The sequence below is a fragment of the Aquarana catesbeiana genome, linkage group LG03 (assembly GCF_042186555.1).
Source record: "Aquarana catesbeiana isolate 2022-GZ linkage group LG03, ASM4218655v1, whole genome shotgun sequence".
Classification (NCBI taxonomy): Eukaryota; Metazoa; Chordata; class Amphibia; order Anura; family Ranidae; genus Aquarana; species Aquarana catesbeiana.
This window is the reverse complement of record NC_133326.1, coordinates 152,294,075-152,310,265: the sequence shown is the minus strand read 5'-3', so window position 1 is coordinate 152,310,265 and position 16,191 is coordinate 152,294,075. Positions and strand designations below refer to the sequence as shown.

Below are 16,191 nucleotides of genomic sequence, written 5' to 3'. Positions count from 1 at the left end.
TCTCAAGGATGATCAGAAGAAATGGACAGCACCCGAGTTAAATATGAGTGTCACAGCAAAGGGTCTGAATACTTAGGACCATGTGATATTTCAGTTTTTTTCTTTTTTAATCTGAAAAAATGTCAACAATTCTGTGTGTTTTTTTTTTTTTTTTTTTTTTGTCAATATGGGGTGCTGTGTACATTAATGAGGGAAAAAAAATGAACTTCAATGATTTTCACAAATGGCTGCAATATAACAGAGTGAAAAATTTAAAGGGGTCTGAATATATTTCTCAAACCTTTATTATTTTTGGCAATACCCTGGTGTGGGCAGATGTCTGCCATTCACTGGCTGTTTTACACCCCTTAGGCGTGTCTTAGAATAAGAGGGAGGTGAAGCCTCCATCAATCTACATGTAATATCCCACCCCTATTGTGTTTAGCTGGTTAGTGGGCATGGAGGAGGAGGGAGGGAATGGGCTGAAGTTTACAACACTGTATACACCCAAAATGTGTGACTCTGTAGTCACATGGGCTGCTCAGATGTGATATAGAGGAAATGCTCAGCATAGAAAGTCACTGAAAACTGAGCATGTGCAGAGTTGCCACAACAGCTGCAAAATCCCTAGTTGTATTGGGACATGAACAGAAGGTGGAGATAGAGAACAGCAGGATCAACCAGTTTTTTTGCAGAATACAGAAAACAAATCTCATAGTGACTAAGTGAGTGGGTGTGATCAGCGTGTAATACACCATTTATTCATAGTTTTGTTTTTTTTTGTTTTTGTTTTTTTTTTTTTTTTTTTTTTTTTATGATTTGGGTTTAGCGTCAAGGTTTACCTTCACTTTAAATATGTTTTGTATGCTTCTAAATGCAGTACTATAGGAATTGATGGAGCCATACACAAAGCTGCATCTACAAATGAACATGTACACTGTATTTTAGTAGTCTACAAAAAAAAAGTAGGATACAGGTATTTCCAGGGCTCTTCATATCTGCAGATTTTACAGGTGTACACATATAAACACGTATAGTTCTGCTCACTGTACACATGGCCATAACCTAAGTCTTTAAATAGTGTAAGCACACAAATGCATCTAAAAGTGAGTCCTTTAGGTACGTATTTTACATAGGGACTTTTGCTACCACTGCTAGCAAAAACCTGTGTTTCGTGAAGCAAATACACATATGCCGATTTGAATGACCCTTTAAGGGCAGAAAACCATATCCAAAACATAAGCAATGTCATCTTTTTATATTTTTACATTTAATGCACAATAAATTCTCCACATTCATTAAACGTATGTAGCCAGCCATTGTACAGCCTCATTCCCACTAGCAGTATGATCTAATAATCATCTCTAATGATAATTGAACATACTCTAGTAATCACACAAGTTACACCAACCAAATGCAAACAATGAAAATATTCAGCAATGCTCACAAAGATTTTAAATTGTTTTGTGTGTGTTTGGCGGTCAAAGCAAGTCCAGAGTATTCCTGTGGTATTAAAAATGAATGAGAAACCTGCCTGGATAGCTCTAGTCTAAGAGCCCTTTCACATTGGGGCGGGCAGGCGTCATCGGTAAAGTGCTATTTTTAGCACCGCTTTACTGTCGTTTTAGCGTCGCTATTCGGCCGCTAGCGTGGTGGTTATAACCCCCACTAGCGGTCGAAAAAGGGTTAAAACCTCCCGCAAAGCGCCGCTGCAGCGGTGGTTTGGCAGTGCTGCCCCATTGTTTTTAATGGGCAGGGGCGCTTTAGGAGCGGTGTATACACCACTCTTACAGCACTGCAAAGATGCGGCATGCAGGGCTTTTTTTTTACTGTCCTGCAAGCGCACCGCACCAGTGTGAAGGCCCTTGGGCTTTCACACTGGAGAGACAGGAGAGGCTCTTTACAGGCGCTATTTTTAGCGATGTAGCGCCTGTAAAGCGCCTCAGTGTGAAAGGGGTCTTACTAAAATTAATTTTTCAGTGTGTTGCACAATGTATGTATTAAGCTACTTTCACACTGGGGCGGGCATCGGCAGTAAAACGCCGTCATTTTAGCGGCGCTATTCGGTCGCTAGCAGGGCAGTTTTAACCCCCGCTAGTGGCCGAAAAAGGGTTCAAAGCACCGCTGCCCCATTGTTTTCAAAGGGTAGGGGCACTTTAGGAGCGGTGTATACACCACTCCTACAGCGCTGCAAAGATGCGGCTTGCGGGACTCTTTTTACCGTTCTGCAAGCGCACCGCTCCAGTGTGAAAGCACTTGGGCTTTCACACTGGAGAGACAGGAGAGGCTCTTTACAGGCACTATGCAGGCGCCTGTAAAGCGCCTCAGTGTGAAAGGGGTCTAAGTGTGCTGCTATGTCATTCTTATTAAATAGCCTGTTTTGCAGTGCTCTGAGGTTTTAGGCCTGAGCTACATTTAAAATGAATAAGCTGCCTTAAGACCCCTCTCCATTGAAATTAATGGAAAGCTCTTCAAAAGCGCTCAAATATTTTACTGGCAATTTAGAAGTGCCTCAGTGTGAAAGGGGCCTAACTGCGACCACGTTAATGTGCATGCGATAATGCACTACTGCACACCACAGAGTTGCGCAAGACCCCTTTCACACTGGGGCGGTTTGCAGGCGGTATTGCGCTAAAAATACCGCCTGCAAACCGCCCCTAAAGAGGGCTTTCACACTGAAGCGGTGCGCTGGCAGGACGGTAAAAAAAGTCCTTCTTTGGAGCGATGAAGGAGCGGTGTATTCACCGCTCCTGCCCATTGAAATCAATGGGACAGCGCGGCTATACCGCGGCAATACCGCGGCTATAGCCGCGCTGTACGAGTGATTTTAACCCTTTTTCGGCCGCCAGCGGGGGTTAAAACCGCACCGCTAGCGGCCGAATACAGCTGCAAGAACGACGGTACAGCAGCGCAAAAAATAGCGCTGTTGTACCGCCGACGCCCCCACCACCCCAGTGTGAAAGGGGCCTTAGGGGCCTGCAATAATGTGTGTGTTTTCTGTTTGGCTGGAGTTTGCCATTAATAAGATCTAGCAAAGCTTAAAGAACACATGTACAATAAACCATTTTCTGTGTATCATTGGGAGGTATTTATTATATTTAGAGAAGTGTAGAAAGCATTTTGAGGGAAAATTATTTTTAACTAAATATATGTTCCGAAGACTATTTGACAACTTCCAGACCACATAAGCACTCTCTTCTGCAGCAAATGGGCCAAGTTCAATAGTTCCTTAGTTCAAACACTGCTTTTTATCACATTCCCTTTACTGGATGGCGTGTCCTGTATGGAAAAAGTCTAGAAGTACTGTAATCTGCATTCATCCACTTCTAGCTTAATAGAAAGCCAGTGTGCACGCCCAACAAAACATATCAGCAGAGACCAGCTTTGTACCGGAGCCAGTGCACATTCTGCTGTGTGTGTGTGTTTTTTATTTTTACTCTGCTTCCTTTAAAGGGAGGGAGAAGTCACTTCCTATGCAAAGCACAGTATAGATTACTACACTTTGACATATTATTCACACCAAGGTAAGCGGGGAGAGACTAGACATCACTTTAATAAGCTTTAGGTGGAAATCTGCCCCAAGAAATATGGATCCTGCCATTTTGCTCCTTACCTTCTGAAAATTCTAGTGCCCTCAATGTCGTGCTGCCAGTCTGATTTAGGTACTTTGCATCATTGACCGGGGACAAACATGCAGTTAATGATTTCTGACTTTGTTCCAACAATGCAGATCAGTTAATTTTATTTATTTATTTTTTTTTTTACAGAGATGATTTTCTTGATACCAATATCTGTAATACTTATTTGTTATTGTTTGTTATGTTACAGAACCCTACCAACTGCCTCTATTGGGGATCCAGATGCCAATCCTGTGGTTTTATTTGCTCATGAACATCATTACACAGTATCCTTGCTGCAAACACATTCTTCGCTTCTGTGAATTGTCATTCTAATTACCTTTTTATATAATTGTTTGAAATGTAAGAGAAACACCATTCCCACAGCACATTCTCATTATTAATGTTGATGTCTGTGGTATCGGTGACCAGTGACACAATACACAATTTAGTGCATTACCTTATATTAGCATAGCAAACTTCTTACTGTGACATACAGTGAAGATATGAGAAGTTGCTTCAGAAGTTCACTTTAATACCCTTGTTGACTACAATAGGGACTTATTTTTCCCCGATTTCAACTAATGGTGCATTAATGGTATAATAAAACAACACTTTAAAATGGTTTTAGGCTCTATTGACACTTGTACGACTCCAAAGTCCACGCAACTTTGGTGGGTGCAACTTGGATGTGACTTGTTGTCCCTCTGCAAAGTCAGACCCACTGTTGCCTGTAACACATTCAGGTATGACTTTCACACAACTGTTGAGGGTTAACATTGAAGTCTATGGCCCTCAAGTTGCATGAAAGTCAGACCAAAGTAGTGCATGAATTACTTTGAAGTCGTTATGACTTTAAGTCGCACAAATTCAAAATGAACGACAGCTTGCAAGATAGTAGGGCAAACCCCCAAAAATTCTTCAAATATATTAATATTAAAAAAAGTTAGGTCTGAGCATGTAGGTCCTTTACAAAATAATCTAGAGTGGGTGACTGGGGACAAAGAGAAGGCAGATTTATTAAATACCTTCTTCAGCTCTGTGTATACAAAGGAGCATGGGGGAGCTCATGTCCATAATGGGAATGGTATTGACACAGCCCCAAATGATCTATGATGGCTCAGAATTGATATTGTCCAGAAATATTTAGACAGAATAAAGGTGAATAAAGCACCTGGACCAGACGGCACACACCCACAGGTCCTAAAAGCATTGAGCTGTCATTTCAAAGTCATTGTTTCTATTTTTTAGGGACTCTTTTAATGACTGGAATGGTACCACTGGATTGGCATAGGGCCAAATGTGGCGCCTATGTTTAAAAAGGAATTAAAGTCTTTACCACATAACTATAGACCTGTTAGTTTAAATCCTATAGTTGGGAAGTTACGGGAGAGTTTAATAAAAGACCACATAGATGAGTTCTTGCTGGAACAAAATATTTTAAGCAACAGACAGCATGGATTCATGAAAGACAGAAGTTGTCAAACAAACCTGATTTCTTTTTATGAGGAGATACGGTAAGTAAAACCTTGGAAGGAGGGGTGGTTGTGGATGTGGTATACTTGGATTTTGCAAAAGTGCTTGGCACAGTTCCCCACACGATTAATGTGTAAGGTAGAGTCTACAGGCTTGGAAAAATCAGTTTGTAAATGAATAGAAAACTGACTAAAAGACCGAATTTAGAGAGTAGCGGTTAATGGTCTAACGTGTTCAGTGTTGGGACCCTTACTTTTTAATATATTTATAAATGATATAGGGTTTGTGAATTTCATTTTTCAATTTCATGCTGGCCATACGCTATACGAAAAATGGGCCGAACCCATTTTTGAAAAACTAACATTCGATTGTGAGAGCAATTGATGGTGCCATCATGTAATGACCGATAAATCATTCAGTGGAAATAAATGAATCCATATTCTGTTCATTTTTTTTTTTTACATATACCTAGTGCAAACAGTTCGGACGGGAAACAGATTAACCTTTTAATTTTTTGTTTGTTCGACAGAAAATTTCCAAACTTGTCATTTTTTTTTTTTTTTTTTTTTTACAGCTCAAAAACATCCCAACGATTACCGATTTTGTGCCCATTAACTGGCCGAAAAAACAAAACGAACTGGCCTGATGACTGAATTAATTTCGGACGATTTTTCATATAGTGTATGGCCAGCATTAGTCTTTGCAGATGACACCAAGCTATGCAGTGAAATAACGTCCTCACAGGATGTCTCCAACTTACAAGCTGACATCAATGCACTGTTTAAAGTGGAGGTCCGCTGAAAAAAAAATATTAAAAGACAGCAGCTACAAATACTGCAGCTGCTGACTTTTAATATATGGACACTTACCTGTCCAGGGAGCCCGCGATGTCGGCAGCCGAAGCCGATCCGTCCTTCGGGTCTCGGCTGCTGCCGCTGCCATCCTCGGTGAGGGAATAAGGAAGTGAAGCCGTGCGGCTTCACTTCCTGGTTCCATACTGCGCATGCGCGAGTCTCGCTGCGCGTCCTCTCAAGTCCCTGCTGTGTTCTGTGTCTCACAGAATACAGTGGGGGAGGACGGGGTAGGCGCCGGAAGTGGCATAGGTCACCGCAAGCGCCATGGTGATCTATGCCAGGAAGTGGGAGCAAATACCTGTATTAGACAGGTATCTGCTCCCTCCTCCCCCCTCCCCCCTGAAAGGTGCCAAATGTGACACCGGAGGGGGGGAGGGAGGAATCCAAAAAGTGGAAGTTCCATTTTTGGGTGGAACTCCACTTTAATTGAGAAACTATGTGGCAAATTAGGTTTAATGTTGATAAATGTAAAGTTTATGCACTTGGGGGACTAACAATATGCATGCATCATACTTACAGTAGAAGTCTACACACCCCTGTTAAAATGTCAGGTTTCTGTGATGTAAAAAAAAATGAGACAAAGAGAAATAATTTCAGAACTTTTTCTACCTTTTAATGTGACCTATAAACTGTACAACTCTGTTGAGCAACAAACTGAAATCTTTAAGAGCCCTTGCACACTGGGGCGGGGGGCGGCGTCGGCGGTAAAACGCCGCTATTATTAGCGGCGTTTTACCGTCGGTATGCGGCCGCTAGCGGGGCGGTTTTACCCCCCGCTAGCGGCCGAGAAAGGGTTAAATACCACCGCAAAGCTCCTCTGCAGAGGCGCATTGCCGGCGGTATAGCCGCGCTGTCCCATTGATTTCAATGGGCAGGAGCGGTAAAGGAGCGGTATACACACCGCTCCTTCACCGCTCCGAAGATGCTGCTGGCAGGACTTTTTTTTACCGTCCTGCCAGCGCATCGCTCCAGTGTGCAAGCCCTCGGGGCTTTCACACTGGGATGACAGCAGCGGCACTTTCGGGGCGGTTTGCAGGCGCTATTATTAGCGCAATAGCGCCTGCAAACCGCCCCAGTGTGCAAGGGCTCTTAGGTGGATGGAAGTAAAAATAAATATAAAAAATATAAGTGTGCACACCCTTAAACTAATACTTTGTTATGCACCTTTTGATTTTATTACAGCACTCAGTCTTCATGGGTATGAGTCTATCAGCATGGAAAATCTTGACTTGGCAATATTTACCCACTCTTTGCAAAAACACTCCAAATGTGCCACATTGCGAGGGTATCTCATGTGCACAGCCCTCTTCAGATCACCCCACAGATTGTTTAACCGGATTCATGTCTGGGCTCTGGCTGGGCCATTCCAAAACTTTAATCTTCTGGTGAAGCCATTCCTTTATTGGTTGGGATGTGTGCTTTGGGTCGTAGTCATGTTGAAAGATGAAGTTCCTCTTCATGTTCAGCTTTCTAGCAGAAGCCTGAAGGTTTTGTGCCAGTATTGACTAGTATTTGGAACTGTTCATAATTCCCTCTACCTTGATTAAGGCCCCTGTACCAGCTGAAGAAAAACAGCCCCAAAGCATTATGCTGCCACCACCATGCTTCACTTTGGGTATGGTGTTCTTTTGGTGATGTGCAGTGTTGTTTTTGCGCCAAACATATCTTTTGAAATTATGGCCAAAAGGTTTAACCTTGGTTTCATCAGACCAGAACACATTTTCCCACATGATTTGGGAGACTTCAGATGTGTTTTTGCAAAATTTAGCCGCGCTTTGATGTTTTTCTTTGTAAGAAAAGGCTTCTGACTTGCCACTCTACCCCATAGTTAAGACATATGTAGAATATGGAAATTTGTTGTCACATGTACCACACTACCAGTACTTGCTAGATATTCCTGCAGCTCCTTTAACCACTTCAGCCCTGGAAGAATTTACCCCCTTCCTGACCAGAGCACTTTTTGTGATTCGGCACTGTGTCGCTTTAACTGACAATTGCAGAGTTGTGCGTCGTCGTACCCAAACAAAATTGACATCCTTTTTTCCCCACAAATAGAGCTTTCTTTTGGTGGTATTTGATCGCCTCTGCGGTTTTTATTTTTTGCGCTATAAACAATAAAAGAGCGACAATTTTGAAAAAAAACACTTTTTTTTTTTAACTTTTTGCTTTAATAAATATCCCCCAAAAATGTATAAAGAAACAATTTTTTTCCCTCCGTTTAAGCCGATATGTGTTCTTCTACATATTTTTGGTAAAAAAAAATCGCAATAAGCGTATATTGATTAGTTTGCGCAAAAGTTAGAGTCTTCAAAATAGGGGATAGATTTATAGCCTTTTTATTTATTTTTTTTTTTACTAGTAATGACGGCGGTCTGTGATTTTTATCATGACTGCGACATTATGGAGGACACATCAGACAATTTTGACACATTTTTGGAACCATTGGTATTAATACAGCGATCAGTGCGATTAAAAATGTCACTGGCAGTGAAGGGGTTAACACTAGGGGGCGGTGAAGGGGTTAACTGTTTCCTGGGAGGTGATTCTAACTGGGGGGAGGGACTAACTACAGGAAGTGACAGATCGTGGTTCCTAGCTAATCGGAACAGAACACGCACTCGTCCCTGTTCTGTTTCTCCTGGTCACGATCGCTCATGGCCAGCGGTCATCATGACCGTCGGCCACGAGCATAGGCACCCCTGCTGTGCAGCGCACGGACAGCACGTGCCTGCTATCCGGACCCCGCAAGATCACGTACAGTAACGTGATTTCACGCAGGGGAGCCAGCCTGCTGCAGTAAAATTGCGGCGGCTGATCTAAAGCGGTTAATGTTGCTGTAGGCCTCTTGGCAGCCTCACTGACCAGTTTTCTTCTCGTCTTTTTATCAATTTTGTCGGGACGTCCAGTTCTTGGTACTGTCACTGTTGTGCCATATTTTCTCCACTTGATGACTGTCTTCACTGTGTTTCATCGTATATCTAATGAATGCCTTTTTTGAAATTCTTTTGTACCCTTCTCCTGACTGATACCTTTTAACCACTTCCCGCCTGCCGGCCGTCATATGACGTCCTTGACTTTGTGCAGCTATATCTGAATGATGCCTGCAGCTACAGGCATCATTCGATATCTGCTTTTTCAGCCAGCGATTCCCTAAGAATGATCGTAGCAGCTGTTCCACCGCTTGATCGTTCTTATGGGCGGTGAGAGGGGATGCCCTCCAGTTCTTCTACCGACTCACCTCTCCCATTGGATCCCCAGGCCTGGATGTTTACCATAGATTTCCGGCAGACCAGATGGTCTCCGGAGTCTCTCTGATCGCTCGGAGGCCAGGCGCGATGTTATGACGTCACGCCCTGCCTCTGCATTCAAACGGCGCTGTCTTGGCTGGCAAGCCAAGATCGTTTTTCTTTTTTTTTTTTTTTTTTTTTTATTTCAGGCTTCCCAGCCTAGAGGTGAGATGTGGGGTCTTATTGACCCCATATCTCACTGTAAAGAGGACCAATCGTGCCATATTCCTATTACAAGGGATGTTTACATTCCTTGTTATAGGAATAAAAGTGATCAAAAAAATTTTTGTTTTTTAAAAATTAAAATTAACAATAAAAATAAAAAAAATGGAAAATGTAAAGCGCCCCTGTCCCCGTGTGCTCGCATGCAGAAGCAGATGCATACGTAAGTCCCACCCACATATGAGAACGGTGTTCAAACCACACATGTGAGAGATCAGATTAGAGCGAGAGGAATAATTCTAGCCCTGGACCTCCTCTGTAACTCAAAACGTGACCAGTAAAAAAAATTTTAAGCGTTGCCTATGGGGATTTTTAAGTACCCAAGTTTGGCGCCATTCCTCGAGCGTGTGCAATTTTGAAGCGTGACATGTTAGGTATCTATTTACTTGGCATAACTTCATCTTTCACATTATGCAAAACAATTGGGCTAACTTTACTGTTTTTATTTTGTTTTTTTTAAAGCACAAAAAAATTGCTGCGCAAATACCGTGTGAGATAAAAAAAGCAATGATGTTTCTTTCTCGAACATCATGGGACACAGAGCCACAGTAATTACTGATGGGTTATATAGGTATCACTGGTGATTGGACACTGGCACACCCTAATCAGGAAGTTCAATCCCCCTATATAATCCCTCCCCTTGCAGGGATACCTCCGTTTTTTACGCCAGTGTCTTAGGTGATGGACGTGTAAAGATGTCCTGTGCTGAGCTCCAAAGGGAATATCCTATATCCTATACTGGGGCAGGCCAGGCGAACCGGATCCATTCCAAAGTGTCTTTTCTAGGCCGAATTGGATGGTACCCGGGCCTCGTGTCCGAAGAAACAAGGTTTTACCTGTAACGCTTCTCTTTTTAGAGAGCTGGACCCCGCATATTAGAAAATGGTTTTTCTAGCCGGGTGCTTTACAGGGCCAGAACTGTGGATCCCCCTATTCGTAGGGAGCCCCAGTCTCTGACGGTTTTTTCAAATTGAGCCCACCGTGAGAGGCGAAGATTGGGTCTGTACAACAAACCCTGCAGCTGGATAAGGTAGGGGAGATTCCACAGAATTTTTTAATTCTAGTAGGTTTCTCCTTTAAGGTAAATGCATGCTATGCCTATTGTGACCACCGGGGGCTGCCAAGGGCACAAACCTTCTCATGCTGATGTCTGTCTCAAGTGTTCGACGCTGCACAAGCTCCTCCGGCCGGCTCCAGGTAGGATGGATGGGGGGCTCTCCTCAGGGATATCTCCCCCCAGACTAGGGGGGGGGCCGCAGGTGATCTGTAAGGCGGTTAGACACTGCATTTTCACCGCCATCGCGGCCGCCGCCATTTGCACAGGGCAGGCCCATCACTACCGGCCTCTCTCCTTCCTCCCCCTCCCCCAGCCTCCTCCATGTTGGTTCAGAAGGGTCGGCTAGCCCTGGAAGTGCTCTTTTTTCAAAAAACAGGGGGGAGGGCGCGGTAGAGGGGGGGGGGGCGTCAGCACAGTGTGCTCAGACACCCACAGGACCGGCTGCAGGCTATTAAAGGCACTGATTGCAGGTGCACTAAGCCTTCTGGAGGGACACAGAGCTGACGGTCGCATGTAAGGTGGGACACAGGCATTCTCCTAGGCAGCATTTGCTAAAGTAACACCAGACTGGGCATTGGGTAGCACGGCTTTTAGCCAGACTACATCACTCAGCAGTCAGTGTTCATCTTGTGATATCTCCACCTTGTTGCTTTGCACTATGGGTAGAAGAGGTTCAAGCACCCCAAGAACCAGAGACTCTAGGGGATCTCATTCAGGTTCTGAGGGCACCCTGTCTGCAGCATCCTCCCCCCCCCCTGAGGGGCCAGGGACGGCTAGCCAGGGAGAGCCGTCGGGGTCAGGGGCTATACCTGCTTCTGGCACTTCAGCCCCTGTATACATTACACAGGAGGTTTTTTCCTCAACCATTAATGGTCTAGAGGAAAGATTAATGGCCCTGATTACGTCTTCACTCGGTGGAAGAAAACGCACTAGGCCTTCCTCTGTTCCCCAAGACCCTCAGCAAGAGGAGCTCTGGGATAAAGGAGAGGAATCCCTTTCAGAGGATCGGGATGGGACAGATGATTCCTCTTCGGAGGAATCAGGTGGAGAGGGACCCTCTGCGACTTCCCAAGAGGAGAAAGTCTTCGTGCAGATCCTTACTGGATTGGTCCGCTCCACATTTAAGTTGTCCATATCTGAATCAGTTAAAGAACCCTCTTCTTCTTTAGGGTCACTGAAACCTCCTCAAACAGCACAGGCTTTTCCTGTTCATAATTTACTTGAAAAGCTTCTTTATGCTGAGTGGGATCACCCAGATAAACGTTTTTTTCCGCCGAAGACGTTTTCAACACTTTATCCTATGGAAGAAAAGTTTATGAAAATGTGGGGAGTACCGGCCATTGATGCCGCAATTTCCTCCGTAAATAATAGTCTGACTTGTCCTGTAGACAATGCTCAGGGATCCTGTAGATAAAAAGATGGAATCCCTATTGAAGGATGTTTTCTCAGCAGGTTTAGTGGCTCAACCTGCAGTAGCAGCAATTGGAGTCTGTCAATACCTAAGAGACCATGTTAAGCAGGTCATCAAGGTTTTACCTGAACAACAGGCCCAGGGGTTGGCTAACCTTCCAGCGGCCTTATGTTATGTTGTTAACGCCATCAGAGATTCTATCATGCAAACCTCTCGTCTGTCGCTGGGGTTAGTGCATATACGTAGAATCCTATGGTTGAAAGGTTGGGCAGCTGAAGCACCATGTAAGAAGCTCCTGGCTGGGTTTCCATTTCGTGGTGAAAGGTTGTTTGGAGAAGACTTGGATAACTATATCAAGAGAATCTCTTGTGGGAAAAGCACTCTCTTACCTGTTAAGAAGAAGAGTAAGCGTCCCTCTTTCAAACGGACTCTTTCTCCAGCGCCGGGGGCTTCAGCCTTCAGGCAGTCTCGACGGCCTCCTCCGTCTGGGTCCAGAGACAAGAGTCAACCCCAGGGACAAAAGAAGTCCTGGGGGAAGAAGCCTACTAGGCAAAACACTAAGACCTCTGCATGAGGGGGGCGCCCCCGCTCGCTCGAGTGGGGAGAAGACTGCGACAGTTCTCATGGCTCTGGCAGGAGGATTTCCAGGACAGATGGGTAATCTCCACGGTAACCTTAGGGTACAAGCTGGAGTTTCAGGAATTTCCTTCTCCTCGTTTCCTCAGGTCAAGTGTCCCCAGAGATCCAGAGAAAAAGCAGTCGCTCCTTCTAGCATTAGAGCGACTTTTGTCGCAAGAGGTCATTATGGTAGTTCCCGCGAAGGATCAAGGATTGGGTTTCTATTCCAACCTTTTTACGGTCCAAAAACCAAATGGGGATGTCAGACCCATTTTGGATTTAAGGGATCTGAACCGATTCCTAAGGATTCAATCCTTCCGCATGGAATCAATTTGGACAGTAGTCTCCACCCTGCAGGGAGGAGAATTTCTGGCATTGATAGACGTCAGAGATGCATATCTGCATGTGCCCATTTTTCCTGCTCATCAGAAGTTTCTGTGCTTCGAGATGGGAGGACGCCATTTCCAGTTTGTGGCTCTGCCTTTTGGGATAGCCACTGCACCTCGAGTGTTCACAAAGGTCTTGGCTCCTCCTCTGGCCAGATTAAGGGCTCAGGGTATAGCTGTCATAGCATAACTAGACGACCTGCTCCTGATAGACCGGTCGGTAGCCTCCTTGAACGGGAACTTGAGGACCACAGTCAAGTATCTGGAACACCTAGGTTGGATCCTCAACCTAGAAAAATCTTCCCTAAAACCAGTAAGAAGACTGGAATATTTGGGTCTGATCATAGATACAAGCCAGGAGAAGGTATTTCTACCTCGGGCAAAGATCGCTGCCTTAAGGGAGCTGATCCTGGCGGTCAGGACCAAGAAGGGTCCCTCTGTCCGCCTTTGTATGAGGCTGTTGGGAAAGATGGTGTCTTCGTATGCTCAGTTCCATTCAAGACTACTGCAGCACAGTATTCTGTCGGCCTGGAACAAGAAGGTTCAGGCATTAGACCTTCCGATGCACCTGTCTCAGGCGGTGCGTCAGAGCCTCAATTGGTGGCTCATACCCAAAAATCTGCAGAAGGGAAAATCCTTTCTGCCGATTACCTGGATGGTGGTAACAACAGATGCCAGTCTGTCGGGTTGGGGAGCAGTTCTGGAACAGTCTGTGGTTCAGGGGGTATGGTCCAAGACCGAGAGGACCTTACCCATCAACATTCTGGAAATCCGTGCAATATATCTTGCCCTAAAGACCTGGACTATCAGGCTACAGGGTTGCCCGGTCAGGATCCAGTCCGACAATGCCACAGCAGTGGCTTATGTCAATCATCAGCGAGGCACCAGGAGCCGAGCTGCTCAAAAGGAAGTGAACCAGATCTTAGTCTGGGCAGAGAAGCATGTGCCATGCATATCGGCAGTTTTTATTCCGGGGATAGAGAACTGGCAGGCGGACTATTTAAGTCGCCACCAGTTACTTCCAGGGGAATGGTCTCTGCATCCCGATGTCTTTTGGGCCATATGCCAAAGATGGGGGTTCCAGATGTAGATCTCTTTGCATCCCGATTCAACAAAAAGATAGACAGATTTGTGGCAAGGACAAAAGATCCTCTTGCACACGGGACGGATGCGTTGGTGATTCCGTGGCATCGGTTCTCACTGATTTATGCATTCCCGCCTATTCTGCTACTGCCACGACTCCTTCGCAGGATCAGGCAGGAAAGGAAGTCAGTACTTCTGGTGGCCCCCGCTTGGCCCAGAAGGACGTGGTATGCGCAAATAGTAAGGATGACAGTGGGTTCCCCGTGGACACTACCGGTACACCCAGACCTGTTATCTCAGGGTCCAGTGTTCCATCCTGCTTTACAAACGCTAAATTTGACGGTTTGGCTATTGAGACCCACGTTCTGAAGAATCGTGGGCTTTCAGGTCCTGTGATATCTACCTTGATCAATGCAAGGAAACCAGCTTTCAGAATGATTTATCATAGAGTCTGGAAAGCTTATATATCCTGGTGTGAATCCAGGGGTTGGCATCCCAGAAAATATGTGATTGGTAGAATTCTTGATTTTCCACAATTGGGCTTAGAGATGAAGCTGGCCTTGAGTACCATCAAGGGCCAGGTCTCGGCCTTATCGGTATTATTTCAACGGCCACTTGCTTTACATTCTTTGGTCCGAAACTTTATGCAGGGGGTGACGCCTCTTAATCCTCCGGTTAAGGCGCCCCTATACCCCTGGGATTTGAACTTGGTTCTGTCTGTGTTACAGAAACAGCCTTTTGAACCAATATGTCAGATTCCTTTGGTCTTGCTGACAAGGAAGTAAATTTTTCTGGTAGCCATCTCTTCTGCTAGAAGAGTATCAGAATTAGCAGCTCTTTCCTGTAAAGAGCCTTATTTGATTGTACACAAGGATAGAGTGGTACTACACCTTTATCCTAGTTTTTTACCGAAGGTGGTTTCAGATTTTCATCTAAACCAAGACATTGTTCTACCTTCCTTTTTTCCAGATCCCTGTTCTCTGGAAGAAAGATCACTACATTGTTTGGATGTAGTAAGAGCAGTTAAGGCCTATCTGGAAGCGACTGCTCAGATTCGCAAAGCGGATGTTTTGTTTGTGCTGCCAGACGGTCCCAGTAGAGGACAAGCAGCATCAAAAGCTACCATCTCTAGATGGATTCGACAATTGATCATTCAAGCTTACAGTTTGAAACAGAAGATTCCACAGGGGCTATTGGTGCTTCTTGGGCAGTGCATCACTGGGCCTCTATGGCTCAGATCTGCAAGGCCGCAACCTGGTCTTCAGTCCATACATTCACCAGATTCTATCAGGTGGATGTGAGAAGGCATGAGGATATCGCCTTTGGGCGTAGTGTGCTGCAGGCAGCGGTACAGGGTCTTCAGGTCTGATTGCACCCTACTTGGTTGTGGTCCCCCCCCCCCCCCCCAGATAGCATTGCTCTGGGACATCCCATCAGTAATTACTGTGGCCCTGTGTCCCGTGATGTTGGAGAAAGAAAATAGGATTTTTAAAAACGGCTTACCTGTAAAATCCTTTTCTTTTGATGGACATCACGGGACACAGAGGTCCTGCCCCTCTTCTAATACACTATATTGCTTGGCTACAAAACTGAGGTATCCCTGCAAGGGGAGAGATTATATAGGGGGTTGAACTTCCTGATTAGGGTGTGCCAGTGTCCAATCACCAGTGATACCTATATAACCCATCAGTAATTACTGTGGCTCTGTGTACCGTGATGTCCATCGAAAGAAAAGGATTTTACAGGTAAGCTGTTTTAAAAAATCCTATTATTCTCTAGGGTCTTTGCTAAAACATATATAATGTTTAGGGGTTCTATGTAGTTTTCTAGCAAAAAATATGATTTTTACGAGGAGAGAAATGTCAGACTCGGCCTGGGTGGCAAGTGGTTAAACAGTCAGATTCCTCTGATGCTTGTGAAGCTCTCTGCGGACCATGGCCTTCGCTGTAGGATGTGACTAAGAAAATGGCAGGAAAGACCTACTAGAACAGCTGAACTTTTTTTGGGGTTAATCAGAGGCACTTTAAATGATGGAAGGTGTGTAATGACTCTCACTTAACATGAGTTTGAATGTGATTGCCTAATTCTGAACACCCACAATACATCCCCATTTATAAGAGGGTGTGTACACTTATGCAGCCACATTATTTTAGATTTTTATTTTTAAGGGGGGTATGAATACTTTTTCAAGGCACTGTAGG

General features: G+C 44.8%; 1 protein-coding gene across 2 annotated transcripts in view; it reads left to right on the top strand.

The window, feature by feature from the left end:
* Positions 1–16,191, top strand: part of SLC35B4 (solute carrier family 35 member B4) — a 247,653-nt gene that overhangs the window by 41,583 nt on the left and 189,879 nt on the right. For both annotated transcript variants that reach the window (XR_012242813.1, XM_073619423.1), the window contains exon 9: positions 3,808–3,883. Coding sequence is in view for 1 of the 2 variants with exons in the window: in XM_073619423.1 (XP_073475524.1) it covers positions 3,808–3,883 (76 nt within the window). In the remaining variant the exon portion in view is untranslated. The remainder of the gene's footprint in view (positions 1–3,807; positions 3,884–16,191) is intronic.